Here is a 22,095-nt window from a genome sequence, read left to right on the forward strand (position 1 = left end):
TTAATTTTGTCTTAGAATCCTAGTGGAACCTTACAGTATTTAATTTTTGTTGTTGTTATTGTTGTTGTTTTGTTTGGGCAATGCCAATTTCCCGATTGTAATGTTTATAATTATCTCATCCACAATCTACATTGCTTATTTTTTCCTTTTTCCTTTTCTGATCTGCAGCCATTTTGATTGAATTGTTGTATAAGAATCCCATTTCAATCCGCCAATGATGCACACTTAATTTATTAAGGTTTTTGGCTCATCAAATATTGCATAACATAATGGGGTCAATTCCGTCAATTCATCCCCTCCCCCAAAGCAAGGGTACGTCTCAAATCCAATTAATTGATAAATGAGGATGAGCGCCTAAACATTTGAGTTTTATCAAGTACTTCAAATCCTTAATTATAACTAGCAAGAACTATATATGTCTAACTAGTATGTCACATCTAAAAATGTAAATGAACAAAGTTGCCCTTGAACAGACTTGGACTCGGCTCGAGTTAACAAGATTCGAGATCAATTTATTTATTAGCTGAACAGAGCTTAAACAAATTTTTAGACTCTCTTATCAAACGAATTCCAGCAAAAGACGAGTGACGAATTCAACAAAATTGGGAATGTATCGTGGTTTTTGGAGCCAAAAGTTTGGGTTAAATTGATCGTGGCGTGGATGGGGTCGTCGTAGGTCTTCGATCCAGGCTCTGCTGTATGCTGGTACTTCTCCTGGTGGGCCCGAGCCCATCAGTGTGGTGACTTGGTCAGGTGCTTCATTTTGATAACCACCGTTGATTCGTGTTGACCACCGGCGTCTGACCTTTAGTTTTAGTTGATGAATGTTGAAATGGTAGATCTTAGTGTGATCTAAGAGTCAAAGTCAACTAAACAAAATATGATTTGGATTCTCTCTCTCTCAATCTGCTCAAACCTTGCTTTTACGTGATGCTACTGGTTGATTGCCGTCGACTTTTGCTGAAAATTTGCGTTTGATACATGCATTGCAGAGTATGCATCTCGATGTATTATAGGACAAACTGACAAACATGTTTTTCGAAACGCATGCATGTTTTGGAACATGCAACATATTCACGCACATATATAAATTGACAGGGGAAACATGCTAACGTGAACATGTGTGCTTCGATGACGATGTTGGTCAGTCTTTTTTTTAAAAAAAATTTGTCTGGGCTAGCTATTCTCTTCTGTACTTGATTCACAAACTGAATGAATGACCGACTCTGCTGTTTGCTAGAGTTCTGTCTGTACTTGGCTAAGCCGCATTAGGAGTAAATCAGGAGAGTGTTGAGAACAGAAAATATTAATAAAAAGAAATATAGCCATAATATCTTACAGGGTTATATTTTTGAAAGCCTAACGGTCGGTGGCGAATCCAAGAATTTATCTTAATAAGGACAGAAATAAATAATAAAATATAATCAAGTTGCAGCCTGTGGAAAACGACTCACAGATCAAACATGAGAACTTTTATCACATGCTTTACAGAACAGAATCACGGCGTATTAACCGCCAACATCAATAAACAAGCACAAAAAAAAAAGTGTGGTAGCATGGTAGGTAAAAAGTAGTATAAAACACATTTCCTTCAGTTTACTTTGATTTTTGGGATGAAATTTGGGCTGGGTTGAGTTTTATAGGGGCTAAAAGTGTCAAATATATGAAATTTGAGTTTATTTTATAGGAGCTAGTAGAAAATTTGGGCTTTTTTTATTTTATTTCAAAAAAATTTCAGAAAATTTATTTTTCAAAAAAAATTTACCAGGAGTGGACGCCCCCCATCCGCCTCTGCTTATGGGGTAATAATTTTAGTTTATTACTCTTGAGTAATGTTATAAACCATATTTTTATCTCACTATTATCTCACATTGCTTACATGAGAGTGTCAATTAGCCTTTGGATCAACTTTGTTAACATAAGTAATGCTAAATCCACCCTTTATTTATTTTTTATTTTTAAAAAATCAATAATTAGTCCAAATGGCTTATAGACACTACCACATTACTGATCCAAATATTGGTTAGAGTTAACACATAAGTATTATAAGATAATTGTCAGATAAAAATATTATTCCAAGTGTGTAAGGTAAAAGTGTAATTTCTAGCAATACTCTTAATTTAATGACCAATAATAATAATTAAAGTAATGCTAAAAATTATACTTTTATTTTATCCCAGCATACTTGGAGCATCTTTAACAAAGGCTTTCATTTCAACAACTCAAAATACTTTTTTTTTTTTTTTTTTTAATTTATTCTTTCTTTTCATTTTAGCCATTAGCTTTTCACTACAGAATCCAATAGAACATATATTTTAACTATTTACCTTAATTAAATATTATTTTTTAATATTATTTTATTATTTTTTATCATTTCCTTTTCTTCCCCATAAAGTGAGAGAGAGAGAGAGAGAGAGGAGAGAGAAAATATTATATATATATATATATATATATATGTAATAAAATATTACTTAAACGTCCCTATCATACTGTAGCAATTGCATAAAAAATGTCTATACAAGGACTATTGGAGGAAAAAAATAAAGCAGCTAAATTGAGTTAAAAAAACTAATTTATAAGAACGGTAGATATGCTCTAACAAGACCTCGTCAATCAATTATTGATTTCCACTTTCAGGTAAGCATTATTGAATAAAAGTGAAGCGAAAGTACTCATGATCATCATAATCATTACTTCACAAATTAGACCATTGCTTGCCACTGCATGTTATATCCGTGTAATCCCTGATCAATAGGGACGGTATCAATCTGATTCAGATTTTGCAGGGTAATCAAGATCCACCATTCTTTTTGCAAACCAGAAACTATTGGCCAAAAACACAAACTGAACGTGCCACAGGTAACATAAGAAATAACCATCAAGCTAAGAATTGGAGATAAAGTGGAATAAAGGGAACTATGATTATAAGCCGATAAAATTGATCCCGAATTTTCTCAACCAATACAAATTTGAATAAAAGATCACATGAAAACATATTTTAAGTTACAATATGTTCTACGTAATTCCAAACAAAATACAAAGGACAATAAAATGCACTTCTGGAGGACCATCAACTAATAATCCTGTTAAATTGATTAATGATACACAAGCCAAAAATAATGCCAGAGAAAAAAAAAATAAAGATTATACCCAATAACCCATCAATCCAGAGTAATGAACTTTCATAAGACTACACGGTTTATCCACCAAGTAATATCTCGTTGAAAAAATATATATGGGTGGATGGGAACACCAACATGTGAAGCTTTTCAAATAAGCCTTAGTTCATATTCACCAGCCATTGTAATGTACCTCACCCATGGAAGAGCTTGGTATCCACTTTTCTCAATAATCTTCAAGTAACGAACCTACAAAACCACAAGATTTACATAAATGTAAATTATATTAATCTCATCATGATTCCAGTTAATTTAACAACACCGTCTTAATTTACCCACATAAAAGGGGGGAAAAACACCGCCTTAAGGTGCAGTGAACCTCAACAATATTCTTTGACACGTCTCCTGGATGGTCCCAATGACATATTAATCCTCCCTACAAAGCTTCATATGGTACCATTTTTTTTTTTTTTTTTAATTAGTAAATTACACACGCACCCAATGAGAGTTGATGGGACTTGAACCCACAACCTCACCCTCCACCTTGCTATAAAGGGAGAAGGTACCATTTGAGCTAAAGCTCATTGGTAAAGTTTCATATGGTACTTAAACATGCAATGAAGCAAGAAAACCACAATAAAGTCCGTTTTCCTGGAGAATAGAATTTAAAAAAAAAAAAATCAATTCTTTAAATCTGATCCATTTCATGTGTAGCCTTTTTCCCTAACTATTTCTTTACCTATTATTCTTTTCCACTCATTTTTTTGATTATCACATCAGTGCTATGAATCTAGATTCTTACACACTTACTGGAAGTGAAGGACAAATTTAGTTGCAATTCAAACAATACTTGGCAACCATCAAGTGGAACAAACTAAAAGAAAAGAATACCAGTAATGTGATTGCTCTTAACCATTGCATTGATAAGACAAATTATGATGCTTATCAATCTGAGAAAAAGAGACAAAAGGCCCTGGGTAGCGAGGGGGACAGGGGATATAAATGAAAGCATGGATAACTGAAGATTAAGAAGAAACATTATCAAGTAGTCCAATATGATATACCCTGCATTCATGTCTCATATAAATGCATACCTGTATTCCCGAAACAGTAAAATATGGTATCTCAAACTTCACACGTATAGGAGCTTTTCTCTCGGGAGCTGATTCTTCTGCCGTTATACTTGGAAGACGAAACTCTGCTCTCAACATATACTCCTAAACAATTTAAATTCAAAAATAGTATAAAAAATAAGGTTAATCGGTAAGTGAACATGGACACTAGAATAACTCCTTCAAGTCATGGTTATCAATGACAAGATATTAACACTGGAAAGGAGTGAAGAGACACTCTAAAGTAACTCATACCTTGCCACCTGGAAAAGATCTAATTTTCCAGACCATTGCATCTTTTTCAGGTGCATATGATGCAGACCCCATTGATGTACGAACATTTGGATTTGTAGCATCTGCTAGCACAGGCAACTCAATCTCAACATTTGTGGCAGTGCTGTACAGTTAAATTTTCATTAGTGCTAAAGAAAAAATATTGCGCTGCACAAAACCCAGAGCAATCTACTGAAGTAGAGACATGATCAGACAGCAATAAAGAAACCCAACCCTCAGGAAAAAAAAAAAAAAAACACAAAAAGGCATCTCAATACCTTCGCTCCTTGAACTGGCTCCTAGCTTTTACCATGATCTCAATACGACTTTTTGAATGCCGTTCAACTTGAGCTTCCACCCAAATCAAAGGCTTTACCTGATGGCAGAATTAGTAGTTTAAGTCAATAAATGGCATGGAGTAAGCAACTCAAAAATGGAAAAGGAAAAAGAGAATTTCTAAAGCACAAGGTGAACCTGAGTACTAAGTCTATATGTCATGAGATCGAAAGATCCATCAGGTGGTATAAAGGATATTGTCCGATCATTTTCAAATCGGGCCAAACGCACACACCTAATGCAAAAATTGACATTTACTTTAGCAACTTGAAGCAAAAATAGAAATTTGAACGTCAGCTCATAAAAGGTTCAGCATTTGCACCATTACACACACTCATATAACCAACACCAAATTTTAAGTAGATTAAAAAGTTAAGCTACGTACTGATGAAATTTGATATCTTCCAAATCAATAGCCTTTCCTTTGGTTGCTCGACCTTGTGCCTCCAATAATACTCGATCATTTAGGCCAAGCTTACACTCGGGCATGCCACTGCAACAGAAAAATCAGTGAATATTTCTAGTATCCAGCTAAAATTGACCAGAACATTAAGGCAAATAGCAAGCTCAGACACAGAGAAAGCTTGATAAGAAATATATTTCTGCAAGCAATATTACATTGAATTATCAAGCGCCAGTTCATGTTCTTGTCTAAAGTTTGGATCACTACACATGACAACTATCATGAACTTTCGAACTAGAGCCCACATGAACCATAAAGGAATGGGTATGAAGCATTAAGTCAGCAAATAGATCACAAACAAAAACACATGCTAATAATAATACAGAGATTTATATGGACGTAAAGCGTAAACAAGTCTGTTTTCACTTTCTCCCAATGTACAAATAAAATTAAGACCTTCCAAAAAAGTCAAACTTGCCACAAGGCAGTTCATGCTTTGGTCGATAAAATGCAAATCCCACAAACTAACTGGCCAGACAGAGGGATTTAAGTGTGTGGAATCCATTACTGGATGTGTAATGACAAAGTAACACTAACGCATCAATCAAGGCCATTTTTTTTTGCCTGTTAACACAAGAAATGTTGTGCATTACAACAATCTGTGCATAACTCTGAACTTTGATGCATCACTGAAGACTAACAGCAATCACTGCTTCTCACACTATTGACCTTAAAAACAAAAGTGTCAACATCAATGGAGTTGCGCTCTTGCACCAACATATCCTACATTGGCATTCCGATATAAGAATTCTTGCATTCATTTGGCAAAGAATGTCGAAACACTTTCACATGCACACTCCCTAACATAGGAGTGAAAATCACCATTGAATTCAAAATCCAATAGCGATCCATCTAAATTCTAATAGTGATTTTCATTGTCATGTCAATGAGTGTGCATTTGGGAGTGTAGGAGTGAGAGTGTGTGTAGCATTTCTCAAGAATGTCAATCCTTAGGCACAGGTTTGTTAAGAAAGTTATGAGTCAAATCACTTAAACATAGATGAAGTTATAAAAAACTACCAACTATTTTATCTATTGCTGAAACTAAAAACGCCATAGTATGTTGAATGCACACCTCAAATAAGTTCTCATCTTCAATGCCCCAACAACATCAGACCTAATTATTTGTCCATTGCTGTTAACAAGTATATTAACACTCTCCACCACATCCAAGAAAACCTGACAAACAAGAAGAAAGGAATATCATTCAGAGGCTTACAACATCAATAAACAACACAAAAAATCCTCCCCCCCCAAAACCTACTTCATTCTTCTTGTATTGTATGCCTTCACTGCGCCAAGACACTGCATTTGTCACAGCCATGGGAGGCCTCTGCGTAACTTCCATCCTGTAAGCATCGGTCTTGATGAATTCACTAAGAATCTTTGCCTCCGTATACTGAGGGTAACCAAAGTCCATAATCTCATCAAGTAACTCGTACTGCCAAGGACACAAGGTATCAGCATAACCACACAAAACATTCAAATGAACAACACTGGATCTAGTTTAAGCATAAGGTGCAAACAAAGATTGAACATATTCTCCTACCACTACGACAAAGTTGTCCCTAAGCGATTCCTCTTCTAACTCTTCAAAATAATGCTTAAACACCTGCCACAGAGAAATCAATCAGAACCAACAATCTCAATCTTGCAACTCATCAGAAAGCAGAAACAAAAGTCAATTTGTCTTATACATGCATCAGTTATAAACAGCGAAGGCATGGACCTATAATTACCAATAGACACTTACATCAACTACGCGGTGCAGAAAGAAAAGAAGGCTCGCAGCATTACAGTTTTGCCTTGATGCCGTCATCAGGTACACATTGTTGTGCTGTATAAACAAGTAGGTTACACCATTATCCAACACCACTGGATCTTGGGTCTCTGGATCACCCTGAACAATACACAAGAGGTGATTAGAGAAAAACTAAAATTTCCGGGATCAGCTACACATAGTCCTTTACATAATAAACTTGATATAAAATGTAGTTTCGGAAATTCAATTCAAGTTGATCGAATTCATAATTCGTAGAAAGAACTTAGGCACCGTTCATTTGCATAGAAACAAAATTTCTAAGAACTCAGGATCTCCACTAAACTAATCAAGTCCAATTGTATCACTTTGCGCTAAGTTGAACCGAGCTTTGCACTACTTGGAAACAGAAACAACCAGAAAACGCAAAAAGCAAATCGTCTAGTTTTCTCAGCAACCAACCAAATCAATCAGAAGCGAAAGCTTGCAAATCGAACCCACAAATCAACACCAAAAAAAAAAAATTTAGGAAGAGAAGCACCTTCTCGATGAGCTTGGTGAAGAAGCGCTCGGCCTGCAAGGAGGAGACGTCGCCGCGGTAGTCGCGCCAAATCAGCACGCGGCCTTTGATGTCCAAGAGGAACAGTGCCGACACTGCCCCTGCCATTCTTTCTCCTACTCTGTTTTCCTCTTTTGAATTCTTTTCTTAGGGTTTCGCAGATCGGATCAGATCAGACGAGCATTTACGGAGAAAATGGATTAGAACTGATGCTCGATTAATTTACGGAGAGAGGGGAGAGTGGATCTAAATGCTGAGGGAATTTTTGCGCTCGGCTTGCCATCTAGTTATTCCACTTCGACGTTGAACGATCTGTCAGAATTAATTAAGATAATCGTTCCAGACTTTCAGTCTCTTTCTCTCGTCTCTGTGTCTGAAACTCTTTGAAGACTCGAGTGAAATGATATTGGAGCTCCATGTTGGGAGCGACCCGCAAGGTCCGTTTCTTGTACGACATCGTTTAGAGGATGTTTTTACGTAACGGCTTCTGCCAATGGCATTACTGAAGGTGCTCATACCTCGAATGCTTCCGCTTTAAGAATTCAATACCTCGCCTCAACAAGTTCCTTTAAATTTCAATTTATGGGCCTAATTGAATTGTTCTTAAAAACTAATTTTTTGTTCTTAAAAGGAAAAAAACAAAGACGAAAAAACCAAAAGATAGAGAGAGATATGAATAAAAATAATGTTGGCATAGGTATTTTCTGCTTTCAATTTTATAAAAAACATTAACTCAAAATCCCTATTTCTTTTTTAAACAAAAAACTATATTTTTAGTGTTTTAGAATCCATTTAAAAAAAAAACATATAACTGCAATTCTAGTCAATGGAAATTTCGTAAACAAATTTTAGAATAACAAACAATAGAAAATAGTTTTTCTTCTCATGTGTTTTCAGAAATATTTTTTGGAAAATAGATCAAATAAGGTCCTATATTTTTCTTATGCCTTATGGAGGAAACATTTTTCTAGATTTTCCCATGTCCTCTAGCCATGTCTATCTTGTTTTGTGAGGCATTAAAAGTTAAAACCACTTCTTTTGACAAATATTCTCAAGTTATATGAAATATAACAAATTTCGGACTCGGTTTATGGGGGGACATTTGTCGGTCTAGGCTATTTAATTATTGAACAAAACATAAATAAAAGAACCAATTGCGTTAATAAAAGAGAAATAATAAAAACTATCATTTCAACCATCTCCGTATAGTGAAGGAATAAATCTACGTACTATTGATACTTTTTGTAAATTGGGGTGGTTATTTGATAAGGAAAAAAAAAAAAAAAAAAAACCCAAATTAATTACACATTCCCATATCTAGTCTTCGGATAATTTAAAGATGAAATTGAGTGAGTAACAAAGTAGTCTCTAAGCTATCATGTTATCAAATATCAAAACAGTAAATCAATTGTAAGTGATGTCAATCACAGCATACATATATATATATATATATATATATATATATATATTAGTTTTTCTCATCTTCCATTAAATATCCCACTGAAAACTTGGCTGTTCCCTCCTAGTGATGCTTCCCACTCAACCGAGGACATCATTATTTGATAGAGTGTCACAACTATGTCTCGTATTTCTGGTCTGTCAACTGCATTTTCACTCAAACACCACTCAGTAATTTCTGTCATCTGCAACAACACATTTTGTGTGACATAACAAAATATGGGAAATTACTTTTATTCTTTTCTAACTACTAACAAGTTTTACAATATTGTTTCCTCAATTTTCTATTGAGGTTGCATTGAGATTTCAAAATAATAAAAATACTATTAATAAAAAAAAATCCCCCAAAAAAAAACAAACAAAAAAAGAACAGGCAAAAAATTCAGAAAATTAAGTACAAAAAAATCGGGAATTCCTTTTTCTTTTTTTTTGGTAATAAGGGGGTATATTCCCCACCCAACAAAAAAAAAAATCATGCAAACCTTGTATACTTCCTCCAAAGGGTAACTGCGTTGAAGATTTCCATCTATGACAGCTTCCAAAGCAACCACTGGATATTCATCTTGGAATACGTTTTTAATCTGCTTATGGGATGGAAAATGATAGCATGCTCATCATGATCATGCATACAAAATGATGAAACAGTAGAGAACATTGTATGTTTATATATATATACAAGAAGCTAATAATTGAGAAATGTGTAATATTATATAGACACAAGAAGCTAATAAATTCTCTTTCTGTAAAGAATTTGTTGACTTACAACTGTAATTAGTGATTTCATCCTGTTGGGTTCCCCATTGTCACGGATGAGTGCACGATGTCCCGTGATCAGTTCTGCTAGAACCACTCCAAATGCGAATACATCAGCTTTGGGGGTCACCTGGAGCTCCTTCACGGATCTTTCAGTTTTGAAGGTCAGAAATACAATATTTAACTGCACCTCAAAAAAAGATTTATACCAAGTCAAAATAAAGCATCAGGCTCACTCTGGAGGAAGGTAGCCTGGCGTTCCAACCAGCCGTGTCGCCAGGAAATCTTCCTCATTGCTTCGCCCAACAAGTTTTGCCAATCCAAAATCTGCTACCTGTAGAGGCAAAGCACATCACACATGCTTAATAAGGTTACGACTAATTATATTTCTTTTACAGCAATATTGCAGGTTCATTTTGTAGAAAGGATTCGTTTCAATTGGAATTGGAACATGTGTTCATTATGTACGTCCTGTTATGGGATACATTTTCCAATCTTAACGGGTCCAGTTCTAACTGAAAATGAATCCAAACCAAATCCATACGAAAAGGGCTCGGCTTGGTCCAGTTCTAATTCGAATTGATACAATATGTGATATGGCAGATTCATGAACGTGACAGAGTATGATTTACAAAGAGAAGAGAACTGATGTTTTGTTGAATCAAGATTGCAGTCTTTTGAGGACTTAAAAGCCTATGGTAAAGAGTAGGCATATTATCAATATATGTAATAGATTTTTGAAAATAGATAAATTGACCAAATGATAATGTGAAAGCACTATACCCTGATGGTAAAAGGAGTGAGGTTTTGGTACCTTTGCTCTGAGCCCATCATCAAGTAGAATGTTACTTGTCTTTATGTCTCGGTGCACATACCGAGCTTTTGTGTGGTCATGAATGTATTCAATACCCTTTGCAGCATCCAGTGCAATCTGTGTTCTTGCAGTCCAAGAGAGAGGCCTATGACCTGATTCCAAAACCATTTTTTTTAGGATCTTGCTCATCCTGTGTAAGCCTAGCTTTCTAGCTTATATTTGAATCATTCAAGTTCAACTTCTAATCCACTTAAGAATTTTTTTTGCTAAGTCTCGTATTAGTTCCTTACTAAATGAAACTGAGATTTATAAACAATTTTAGAGAGCTCCAAATGTGATTTAACTAGTCATTTAGAGTGACAGCGCAGATGTGTGCCTAATTTTTTTTTCTAAGTTGTTTCACGGACCATCCTGATATTGAACCAGAGACATCGCCAGAAAGTCCAAGTTTATACAGCTTTAGCTTTCTAATGCTTTTACTAGGTCTCAAATCTAATATATTTCATCTAATTAAACCACTGCAAAGTCTTCTGAACAGAGTAAGAGATAAGTAGCCCGATAAGATAAGTACCTTTTAGCAGTGGATCGTGCAGATGAGAACTAAGTGATCCATTCCGAACATACTCATAGACCAAGTAGAGGTGGTCATCTCCGCTGGAGTATCCCAAGAGCTCTACCTAAACCAGAGAATTTTCTAGTCAATATATTCGAGTCTTTTCGTTCACACCATGCTTGGAGTCAATTATTACTTATTAGGGATATTAGGATATATATACTTTCTTACCACATTTATGTGATGGATCTTGCATAAGATCTTTAGTTCTGCAAAGAACTCTTTGGATTTATTAGATCTCATTTGCTTTATTGCAACCTCCTGAAAGTTGAAGAAGCTGTTAAATTTAGATGGTTAATTAAGCATGTTAAAGGAGAAATTAAGGAAGATAACTGGCAAACACCCTGCCATACCTGCCCCCGGAGTATTCCCAAGTACACCCTCCCATATCCACCCTCTCCGATTTTCTGAGTTGCATCAAAGTAACCTGCAGCCTCTTCAATCTCCTCTAGACTAAATATTACTGGTCTCTCTGATTCAAAAGCTGTTGCATCTGCACAATGAAATTGTACTATGAGTGCCTCTCTTCTGGTTCAAAGAAAAAAAAGAAGGGGAAATTAATTAAAACACAAAATACCTTTAAAAACAATTTTCTTCTTTAAATCACATCAGAACACTCTTGCAAACCAAAAATTAAAAAAAAAAAAAAAAACATTTCTCAAAACACATCAACAAACGTACCCAAAATAGTAACCTAGGAATGTTTTCTATGTTCTCTTTGTCTGTCTGTTCTCTCCGGACATAATTTTTAAATATTTAGAACTAATAGAGCATGCTTAGGTCTTATCACGTTTGGGAATGTGTTTTATAAGTTTATCTAACCTTCCATGGTATCTTTATCCGGGTACTGACTCTGGAAGAGAGAGATTCTATTAGCACTCGAGCTTTTGGCTACAGCTCTTGGATCTTCCTCATTCTGTTGGCATCTTTTTCTCCTGAGAAGGACAATAATCATTGTGCTCATTGAAAGTAATGTCACAGCCGATAATGTGCCAATGATTACTGGCCATTTCCATTTCTTTCCTGGTGACAAACGGCAAAAACAATGCAAATTAACTTATGAAAAACTACATCAGCTTTTCCTTGATTGAATCTGAAATGCTTGCATATACAATGATACAAATATATTTTTCTTATTCATTTAGACATCTATGCATATTTTTAGATATATCAAACTGCAGCACTAAGGATCTGTTGGACTAAATCAAAAAAATTTAAATCAGTAGAACAAAATTAGGATTGACCATGAAAGAGAATACATGATCAAGGTAACACAGATTACCAGAACAGATGTAACAAAATATAGAAAAAATAAAAAAATAAATAAAAAATAAAAAGGCACTTGATGCTAACAAATCATTTATGTGGGTTCTTAGCAGAAACACAAAGTACTTTATTCAAATACATGAGAGTCATAAAGTTGCAAAAGGATCTCACCCCTCTTTGGAGGCGGGATACCATTCTTCTCCATAGGCACAAACAACACCCAGCCCACCTCTATAAACGTCAGGTTTTCTATAAGTTGTCTGTTCAACCTCTGAATGTCACTCAGTTGAGCAGATAGTAGTGCAGCAATTCCTGCTACTGTATCTCTATCCTGAACCGTGTATGTTACAACTGTTTGAGAATCACTCTCTACACACCCACACGGAAGATGAACAGATAAATTTGTTTCTGGCGTTAATATTGGATCATCTCCTCCACCCGTACAAGCTTGCCCGCTATATATCTCAGCAGAGACTTTATCAAATGTATCATTTAGTTTTAAAGGGTAGGATGTATCGTAGAAATATCCCACAGTGCTTTCTATATCTGTGCAAGAACAAGGTACACGGATGAGGTAATCTTGCTTGTTGCCATGCATTATAGGCGTCATCTGGGACAAATTGACAGAGTAAAAAGAGGCAATTTGTTCTGCCGATACCCTGGTGTTCATGTGGTACAGAAAGGCATTACATGTGTTGATTTGAGTAGCGCAGTTAAAAGGGTAAATAAGGCTTGTTTTGATGGATGTGTCGGACGCAAGAATCCTAGCAAATAGAGTTGCCAATAGAGGGAGGAGATGGGGAAGGAGAGGATGGGAAGCCATGGTTGTGGTCATGGAAGTTCTCCTTGTAATTAAGGGAATGAAGGAGAAATATTGAAATGTATGAGTTGCCAACTTGCAGCATTGGTAGCTTCGGTTCTCTTTGTCATTGCTTGTTTGTTCTTTAAGAAACACGAACGGCTTACTCATCGCTAGATTGACGGCTTTCATTTGGAAACTGCCAATCTTTTTTTCTTTTTCTTTTTTTTCTTTTTTACATGTCCGCACAAGAGGCAGTTGATAATTAAATATTAAATCAATAATTTTATTGTTTTCTAATTAACAAATAGTCTCTCCATAAAACAGTATTTGAAATTTTCAGATTTTGTCTTGATTTTTTATAAGGATAGCAATTTTTTACATTGTTCGTGAACTCTGCACGAATTTAATATAAAATTTGTAAGTTTCAATTAAATGAATCGGGTTAGAGTTAACTTATATAGTCTTATGCACGTGCATTAACAAAACAACAACCCAATACACGACATTAGGACTTGACAATTTTTGACACGACTTGCAAACTCAATACAAGATTAGCAGGTTATGATTAAAGGGTTTGGCCCGTTTAATTAAATAGGTCAAATTGGGATTGATCTACATAATCTTAGACCAATGTCTCAACACAATTCAAAAATAACACATGAACACGAATTGCCGCCTTTAATTTTCGCCATATAGAATTTTCCTCAATGCTTACAATTTATTTGAGCCGCAAAAAAGTGGAAACAAACTTCTATATAAGGGATTATATGAGATTTTCTATAATCCCTTGTTCAAATTGCACGAGATCTTTATAATTGTGAGAGGTTCCTTGTTCGAGTAGGTAGACCTCAATCAAAATTTCCTACAATTGTCTGTCCGATTGTAGAGCCAGTAAGATGCATACACAGTGTTACCAAACTCGCAACCTATTAAATTATAAATAAATTTAGGATTAGGATTAGGAGTAATATCTTTCATTTTTTTGACTATGATCGATTAATCAGCAATACTTAATGCAATGTAAGAAAGGTGACTCCTAATATATAATGCATTATGGTCACATCTGTGGAACTATATAAGCTCTGTCTGATCAATTACCCAAAAGGCTAAGGTTTGAGTGACTCTTCAGTTTGGTGTCATTGAGTTCAAATCTTAGACCTAAAATATTTATCTTGGAAACGGTTCATGGAATATATATATATATATATATATATATATATTGAGTGGCTTAAGTTATTATTAGTCAGGTAAGAAGTGTCCTTGTTTTATCAGTCTGATAGGCATGGTTGGCCTTCTGCCTCCTGGTTATTGTTGTTGTGGACTGGTAGAGAGTTCTTTTCCTTAATTTCTTCGGGCAAAGGTGTCTCTTGGACTCCTAGTTGTTCATTTCTGTAATTATTTAGGTATCTTTTTCCCTTGGGTCAGTGGAAAAGGATTCTCTCCATTTCAAAATCCCTCAATTTTCTCCATTTAGTATATTTTGAAGAGTATTGCATTTAATGCACTACCATCATTAAAAATTTTGAACAATACTACCCTTCAAAATGCACTAAATGAAGAAAATTGAGGGATTTTGAAATGGAGAGGATCCTTTTTCTGGGTCGGCAGGGAGAAGTCAGCACCCAAAACCCAACCCATTCGGAAAAGTGGGGGTTACTTTATTTATTCCAAAGAGTGCTCTCAAGATGGATGTGGATGATGTTGTGTCTAGATCAGAAAATTTTTAGTTATAGAAATTTGGACAGGTATTTTATTTTTTTAAGAAATAGATAAATTATCATTAATGAAGAATCAGATAAATACATATTGATTCATCAAAACAATATCATGGAAAGGCCCTGGAATTGTAGTGTTCCAGGTCTTCTCAATGAACCATTTACAAGCCTCTTGGGCCAAGCCATATGCAGCCTTATTGAAGTTTACTTTTAAAATTACAATCACAAAGAGGAGATTGCAAGACTCATCTGCCTTGGATAGTTTAAGATATATGATTCACTTGCTATATGATAGGCGAGCCCTACAACTCTCTTTTTCTCTCTAAGTTGTCTGAATTGAAATTTGGATAGGCTGTCCGAACTGAAATTCGAATAATCTAATAACAAGATCCTCTTTTGTTTAAGTGAAATAAAAAGGATCTAACCGTGCACATGATATCACGTCGTGCATAAATATATTCACTATGTGACAATGTATATAATATTAAATCTAAAAAGTAAAATCTCGACCAAAAATAGATCTTATCTATTTTACTAAATAAAGAGAATCTTATTCTTAGATCCGATAAGTAATAAACCCCGAGTGCAGTCTGTTTTAACCTGAAAGGGAGACTTATTATAGAATGTGCCCTCCTATTTCACAATACCCGGAAAATTACTGTGTCCAAAGGGAGACTTCATGACAAGGCCCATGACCATGAAGGTGCTCTTTCCTCTATAGGGCATTGTGAGAGCTCCACGTGGGATCTTCATATTATTTCTGATACATATATATATATAGGGCCGGCAATGAATTGATGCAGTCATTAAAACCTGCAGTAAAGTAAGCCTCTGGCTCTGGACCCCATTATGATCTTGAAAGATTATCAAACGGCCATCAGAAAGCAAATATAGTCAACCTACCAGGAAACGTAGGAACCAAATTTATTGACCCAACAGAAATTTATCTTATACAAATTTTGCATGCAACGTACGTCACTGAACCATTCCATGCTATTATTAGACCATGGAACTGGAACAATATCACCATGTGACAATATATATATGTATACCGAGAAATATCTGTAAAATGTAATATAAACCTTAAAATAGATATATGATCCTAAGTTTATGATGAATTATTTGGTCCCCTAATTCAATTGGAGGAATCTATGAGGGAGGTTACATGAGATTCCACGTCCTTGGAACCACTTGAAAAGCCAGTCAATGCTGTAGACGGTTACCAGAGGTCAAGAAGTCCGTAACCAATAACCATACACTTGCTTGGATTGGTTTGAAGGCAAATTTTCAAGAGAATTGAAATTTGAAAGAGTCTTGGCCGCTAAACGTTCTTGATCAACGCCTGAACAGTTGATTGTTGAATCAACATCCAAAACCTTTGCAAACTCCATCAATCAAAACTAGGGCGCTCCATTGGGCCGAACTACCTCAAAACTCTCAGATTCGGCCCGAAACGAGGAACACCGTACAAAAACAAAAAACACACAATTTTGCAATTCTCTGTGTTGCTGACCAATATAAAACGAAAAGGCAGTGATTGATTATCTCATATAACTGCCATAACCGTCCTCCTTTGAAAACCTGTGAAAATTCCTTGTCTCCCGAACCCCCGACAACGTGGTTTTGGTTGAAACTTGTAACATTTAAAAGAGCTAAAAACGAAAGCCATCATAAACAATAATAATTCATGGAAGTGAGCCGCGTAACTATCGTGACAATCTTGGCGTGGTGCTCCATCTTCATCTCCTCCGAGGCAATAAGGCATATGGGGAACGACTTAGAGGTTGGATTCTACAATCAAACTTGCCCCCGTGCCGAGCAAATTGTGGCTGATGTTGTTTCCAGGGGCATCGAGACGAATCCACGCAATGCTGCTGGCCTCATCCGCCTCTTTTTCCACGATTGCTTTGTCAATGTAAGCTTTTTTCCTAAAATTCATGTTTTGTTGGTTCGGGTCGTAAAATCATGATTTTGGTTATGTATATATATGTATGGATGCCCAGGGCTGTGATGCCTCACTTCTGTTGGACACAACACCATCTGGTGAAAGTGTAGAGAAAGATGCAGGAGCCAACGGTGCCACCCTCAGGGGCCTTGATATAATTGACGAGATCAAGACCCAGCTTGAGCAGCAATGCCCTGGCACAGTCTCTTGTGCTGATATATTAGCATTTGCAAGCCGGGAAGCTGTTGCACGATCTGGTCTATCAAACTATCCTGTCCCAGCCGGCCGCCGTGACAGTCTCTCTTCCCGTGTAGTTGATATACCTGGCAACATCCCTGGTGCAAAGTTACGTCTCGATGCTATAGTAGAAATCTTCACCAGGAAAGGCTTGACCATAGAAGAAATGGTTGTCCTAACCGGTGCACACTCGGTTGGCGCTTCCCACTGCCGCTTCTTTGATTACAGACTATATAATTTCAGCACAACTCATAGGAGAGACCCTAACCTGAACACAGCATATGCTAATTTTCTATCATCCATGTGCCCAGCCCAACAGTTTTTTTTGTTTGCAGAATTAATCAGAGGTGATCAACCCGTGTACTTCGATCACTTATCACCCAACAGGCTGGAGAACACATTCTATCTCAAGCTGTTGCAAGGGATTGCACTGCTTGAATCTGATCAGGCAATGGCTAATACTCCCGGGACAAGGGAGATTGTGAATAGAATGGCTTTTAATCCAGGAGAATGGTCAAACAAGTTCAGTCAGGCCATGATTCGGCTGGGGATGGTGGAAGTGCTCACTGGAATAGAAGGGGAGATAAGGAAAGACTGTCGGGCTGTTAACTGATCTTTTACATACATGTATGTGTATGTATATGTATATATATTTAATTTGTTGCTTGTATTTGCTGGTGAGTCCTGCCTCGATAGGCCGGAGTACTATAGTTGTTGAGTCCTGTTATGCGGCTGCCAAAAGGCCGCCTAGCGTGGGACATATATTAAAAAAAAAAATTAAAAAAAAAAAATTGTCATTTTTTTTATGAGTTAATATTTAATTTTTAATGCCTCAAAACTTGTTTTTGGATTCAAAACTAAAATCTAGGGGTGGAAGGTTAACCCTTTAGGGATTGTATCACTCAAAAGAGATTCGATCATTCTAAATTTGGTGCTAATGCTTCAAATTTGGTGCTAATACCTCAAATTTAGTGCTAATACTTCAAATTTAGATTTCTTTTTAATATCTCTCTTCTTTAATTTTTAAAAAAAAAAAATTTAAAAAAAAATGGTCACGTCAGACTTTGGTAGATGCTGGGATAACCACAGGCTGCCGAAAATCTCTACTCATAGTTGATTCTATCATTTTGTTCTCTTTTTCTTTCTTGGACCTTATTATTCATTTTAATGGATAATTTGTTGATTGCTTTCAATTTAAATTTCTCAGTATCGAACATAAAGAAATGACACGGAAGTGATATGCAATCAAAGAAACAGCAATCCTACATTCAAACGGAAAACTATACTTATATGCCGATTGGCTGTGAAACCCAACTTTCAAGCAAACTTGGTCATCTACAAATATCTTCAAAAATCATCAAAAGAAAAATGGAACCTTTTCATATGAAGATAGTTTAGTCTGTACGAGGCAAACGCCTGGGTGGGGAGTTGTGCATTCTGCACCAGACGTCATATGCAAAGCCATATTCAACTACAGTGTCATATTACCACCCATTTCGCTGATAACTTTCTCCACTCTCATCAGCATATCTGGTCATTCCAGAAACATGCCTTACCGAATGTATATGAATAAATAAATCTTTGCCATACCTGGCCTAAAAAGTTCAAAACAAACTCACCTTGGAAGGAAGAATCTTCCATGTATCTCTGCAACAAAACAAATAACGTGTATGAAAAAAGCAGTTCTGTAGAGCATCAATTTCACATAGTAGGAGTGAAAAAAAGTGTTTCCAATTTCTAAACCAATCTATATAAAATTTGGCACCACAGCTTATTCTTCGGGTTTATCAAACACATGTATTAACAATATCAAACCAAAATTCTGAAAGGATACCATGATTTGGGATTTGAGATCAACTTCCTTGCAAACAGATGATTTGGTTGCACCTAAATATTTCAATCAAGGAAATCGGGTCATCAATGGAAACATAAGAGTTTCTCCTGTTTATAAGTGGACCAATCTATTATACCTTGGGTGACCTCAGAGTAACAGTTGGTAAGTAACGATGTGAAGCTGGGGGGTAATGCTGCAACCATTTCTACAATTTCATGACAAACTGCAGTTTGCTTTTCCTGGTCAGTTTTCTTTTCCTGCTCTGACGAGTGTTGCTCAACTTCAGTGTTGAAACTTGGTGACATTTGAGGCGTATAAGCTTGGACAGTATCCATAAAACTCAAGTCCTCCTCACAAGCTCTGCATACAAAGCAAAGCTTGGTCAGTATTCCCTTTCACATTTATATCTGCTTACTCATATATATCCTGCAATGGGAAGAATGAACTAATTAATCAACAACAGATCATTTTACCTATCGGGGTGTCCATTAGAAGACATGAACTCAGATTGTGATAAAATTTCAGATCCTAAGTTGCTAGTTAGAGGTGCAAAATCCCTTGCATCCTTCAAGATATCCTGAAAAAGGAATAAAACATGACCATCAGTGAATGAGAAGAGGAGAAAGTATTGAAAAACTGAAGTGTGGCCTTTGGGTTCAGGACGTTTTGATGATATCTGTATTTCAAAGACCCATTCTAAACAATTCAAGCAGCAATGATTTCACCTTCAAAGCATTTATGAATATCTGTGTCTCACAATTTGTAGAAAATCGCAAAGCAAACTTCTGGATCTGCAAAGATATGAAATAATTCAATGGGATTGAAGAAAAATTCTAAACGTAAATATCCTAAAGACCTACTCAAATGTATTAATGCCAGAGAAAAGAGAAGTAGACATATTAACAGTAACATGCCAGTTGATTTCTTAGTGAAATGTAGTCTTCATAAGGAAACCCTTCTACAGTCACACCCTTGCAATTTAACACCCGCAAAAACATATTGAAATACAGGCAGCTCCAATGAAGAAGGGAAGGAATATTGCAATCTTTCATGTTTAGTTCTAAAATTAGAAGATAGCGGCACTGAAGGGAAATCATAACACAGAGCACACAGTTTACCGCTTATATCTGTCCATGCAATTGTTAAAAAGCAATATTTTACTGTGTCAATTTAAAATTTTGAATTCCTATGGCACACGAAGCTGAAATATAGAGACTAGTAAGCAAATTAAGCAACTTGCCTCGCCTACATGATCTTTGTAGCTCACAAAGACTACTCTGATGCCCCTGGCAGGATATCCGGATAAGCATGACACCTGAGGCCAGGAGAAGTGCAGCTTGGACACGTAGTGTTGTTCCTGCAACATGTTTAATTGTGCAAGTCAGAGTTCTGTCCAGATGTATCCCTCTCCGTAAAAATGGATAAATTGGAATCCAAAAGAAGTTGTGTAGTCAGTAGTCCTGTTTGCCAGTTTGGAAATAGTTCTCGCCAAAACATTGCGGTTAATAAAATTGGACGGTGTCAGAAGATTATCTTTCGAAGTTGCAATAGTCTAAAGAAATAGCGCATGAATGAAATGCAGAATGCTATTTCCTAGAGAGCTGACAGTGAAAAATATTAGATGAGAATTGCAGATCACAAAGCACCTCGAATTCTCATCAATTAAATTGGAAAGGAATTCATCGATAGTACCACACTCTCGACCATTTCCTCTTCAATAATTGAATTTTCGATGAATGTAAGAATAATTAGAAAGATAGATAAAGAAACATATATTAACAATTCAAAGAAGTTCCAGAAGCTTGAATCAGTGCACCTATAGCCACCTTAAAATCATAGAGATTCTTCTTTTTTAATAATCTCTAAGTCTTAGATCCAATCCAGCTTAAAGAACAAACATAACAGCACAAATCATACGTAGTGCCTCTAAAAACACAAGGGGAGAGAGAGAGAGAGACTAGACAAATTGATCCGAAATTTTAAGAACACATGCAAGGAGCGTAATCCTATAAACCTATAGAAATAGGAACAGCAAAAGCTTACGAAATGATAAGCCGATTTTAATTAAATTCGGATGAGCTAATTACTAAGTAATTCGGTTGCCATGAAAATACAGGGATATTAGATTAAAAAAAATAGCTTAATACTTGAATTTCCTCGACTTTCTCAACAACCAAACAGTATACAAAAATATGAGCCATAAGAAGCAGAAGAACGAGATGAAGCTTCTAGAACAACAGAGAACGGAGGACTCACGAGGTTCCTCCCTCTGAAACAGACGGTGAGGATTGTTTCGGAGCCGGAGAGGTCGTGCGCGAGCTCCAGAACAGCGGAGGAGGAGGAAGAGACCCAGGTGCCTTGGCGACGTTGTTTTCGGACTTTAATTGTGAGAGGCACGAGATCGGGACACGTGGAGGAGAGAGTAGGGTAGCTGAAGAAGCGAGCGAACTGGATCTCCCACTGCTCTCTAATGGAAGCCGCCGCCTCATTTACTCTTTCGCTCGGTACTATTGCCAGAGTTCCCGCCATTTTTCTCTCTCTTGGCCGTTGCAATTTCAATTTTGGGAATAGACGACAGGGGAAGGATATTATATATGAATACAAATTTCTACGAATCATCCTCTAAAGTCTAAACACGTCTTCCGAAAATCATTTTTTACTGGTATTTTTTAAATAGTTCAAAGGACACATTTTATTTTTAGAAATTGATTTGTAAAAATTTCTGTTACGAGGATAGAAGGCTATTAATACTATTTGTTTGCAAAGCGCTTACAAATGAGCAAACAAATAGGAATTAGGATCCTCTCAATTTCATTTGAATCGGAAAATATTCACTTAGTTATAGTGGAGTGGTAGTTTTGTCTCCTCAAAAAGTAAAAAGACAAAATTACCCTTCCATTATAACTAATTGAATATTATCCTGTTCATTTGAACTGGAGATGATGGAGAGGATCCTATTCCAACAAATAGAAGGTAGAACTATCAAGGGTGGTGGTTCAATGGCCCAAGGAAGTTCCCACGTGGTCAGGGCATGTAC

At 36.2% G+C, this 22,095-nt stretch overlaps 4 protein-coding genes across 7 annotated transcripts; 1 reads left to right on the forward strand and 3 right to left on the reverse strand.

Annotated features, from left to right (window-relative positions):
- Positions 1-2,902: 2,902 nt before the first annotated feature.
- On the reverse strand, positions 2,903-8,035 carry LOC132179517 (AP-1 complex subunit mu-2). The gene is made up of 11 exons (XM_059592253.1): positions 7,604-8,035; positions 7,057-7,203; positions 6,853-6,915; positions 6,568-6,744; positions 6,379-6,482; positions 5,226-5,333; positions 4,979-5,075; positions 4,783-4,880; positions 4,487-4,628; positions 4,214-4,336; positions 2,903-3,368 (listed from the first exon to the last, which is right to left on the reverse strand). Exons 1-11 carry the CDS (start codon positions 7,727-7,729, stop codon positions 3,270-3,272), a joined length of 1,284 nt encoding a protein of 427 aa, XP_059448236.1. The 5' UTR covers positions 7,730-8,035; the 3' UTR covers positions 2,903-3,269.
- A 1,064-nt stretch (positions 8,036-9,099) lies between these two features.
- Positions 9,100-13,348, reverse strand: LOC132180060 (lysM domain receptor-like kinase 3). Its single transcript, XM_059592904.1, has 10 exons — positions 12,697-13,348; positions 12,082-12,282; positions 11,613-11,752; positions 11,431-11,520; positions 11,218-11,323; positions 10,647-10,798; positions 10,069-10,166; positions 9,843-9,981; positions 9,562-9,660; positions 9,100-9,264 (listed from the first exon to the last, which is right to left on the reverse strand). The coding sequence occupies exons 1-10, from the start codon at positions 13,346-13,348 to the stop codon at positions 9,100-9,102; spliced, it is 1,842 nt and encodes a 613-aa protein (XP_059448887.1).
- Positions 13,349-13,542: 194 nt separating this feature from the next.
- On the forward strand, positions 13,543-17,837 carry LOC132176940 (peroxidase 57-like; the record flags this gene model as incomplete). Its single annotated transcript, XM_059589102.1, has 3 exons — positions 13,543-13,581; positions 16,796-16,957; positions 17,046-17,837. Coding segments are annotated over 3 exons (993 nt in total), but the record flags the coding sequence as incomplete, so codon positions are not given.
- A 685-nt stretch (positions 17,838-18,522) lies between these two features.
- On the reverse strand, positions 18,523-21,603 carry LOC132179692 (protein POOR HOMOLOGOUS SYNAPSIS 1). Of its 4 annotated transcripts, none has more exons than XM_059592449.1 (8): positions 21,315-21,603; positions 20,299-20,415; positions 19,784-19,849; positions 19,532-19,635; positions 19,195-19,418; positions 19,059-19,111; positions 18,844-18,871; positions 18,523-18,754 (listed from the first exon to the last, which is right to left on the reverse strand). In XM_059592449.1, the coding sequence occupies exons 1-8, from the start codon at positions 21,585-21,587 to the stop codon at positions 18,696-18,698; spliced, it is 924 nt and encodes a 307-aa protein (XP_059448432.1). In that variant the 5' UTR covers positions 21,588-21,603; the 3' UTR covers positions 18,523-18,695. The 4 variants fall into 4 exon arrangements, with proteins under 4 accessions (XP_059448432.1, XP_059448434.1, XP_059448431.1 ...); XM_059592451.1 differs by having other exon boundaries at positions 18,844-18,909; XM_059592448.1 differs by having other exon boundaries at positions 18,692-18,871.
- Between the last annotated feature and the right edge of the window lie 492 nt (positions 21,604-22,095).

Source organism: Corylus avellana, chromosome ca4 (genome assembly GCF_901000735.1).
Source record: "Corylus avellana chromosome ca4, CavTom2PMs-1.0".
NCBI lineage: Eukaryota > Viridiplantae > Streptophyta > Magnoliopsida > Fagales > Betulaceae > Corylus > Corylus avellana.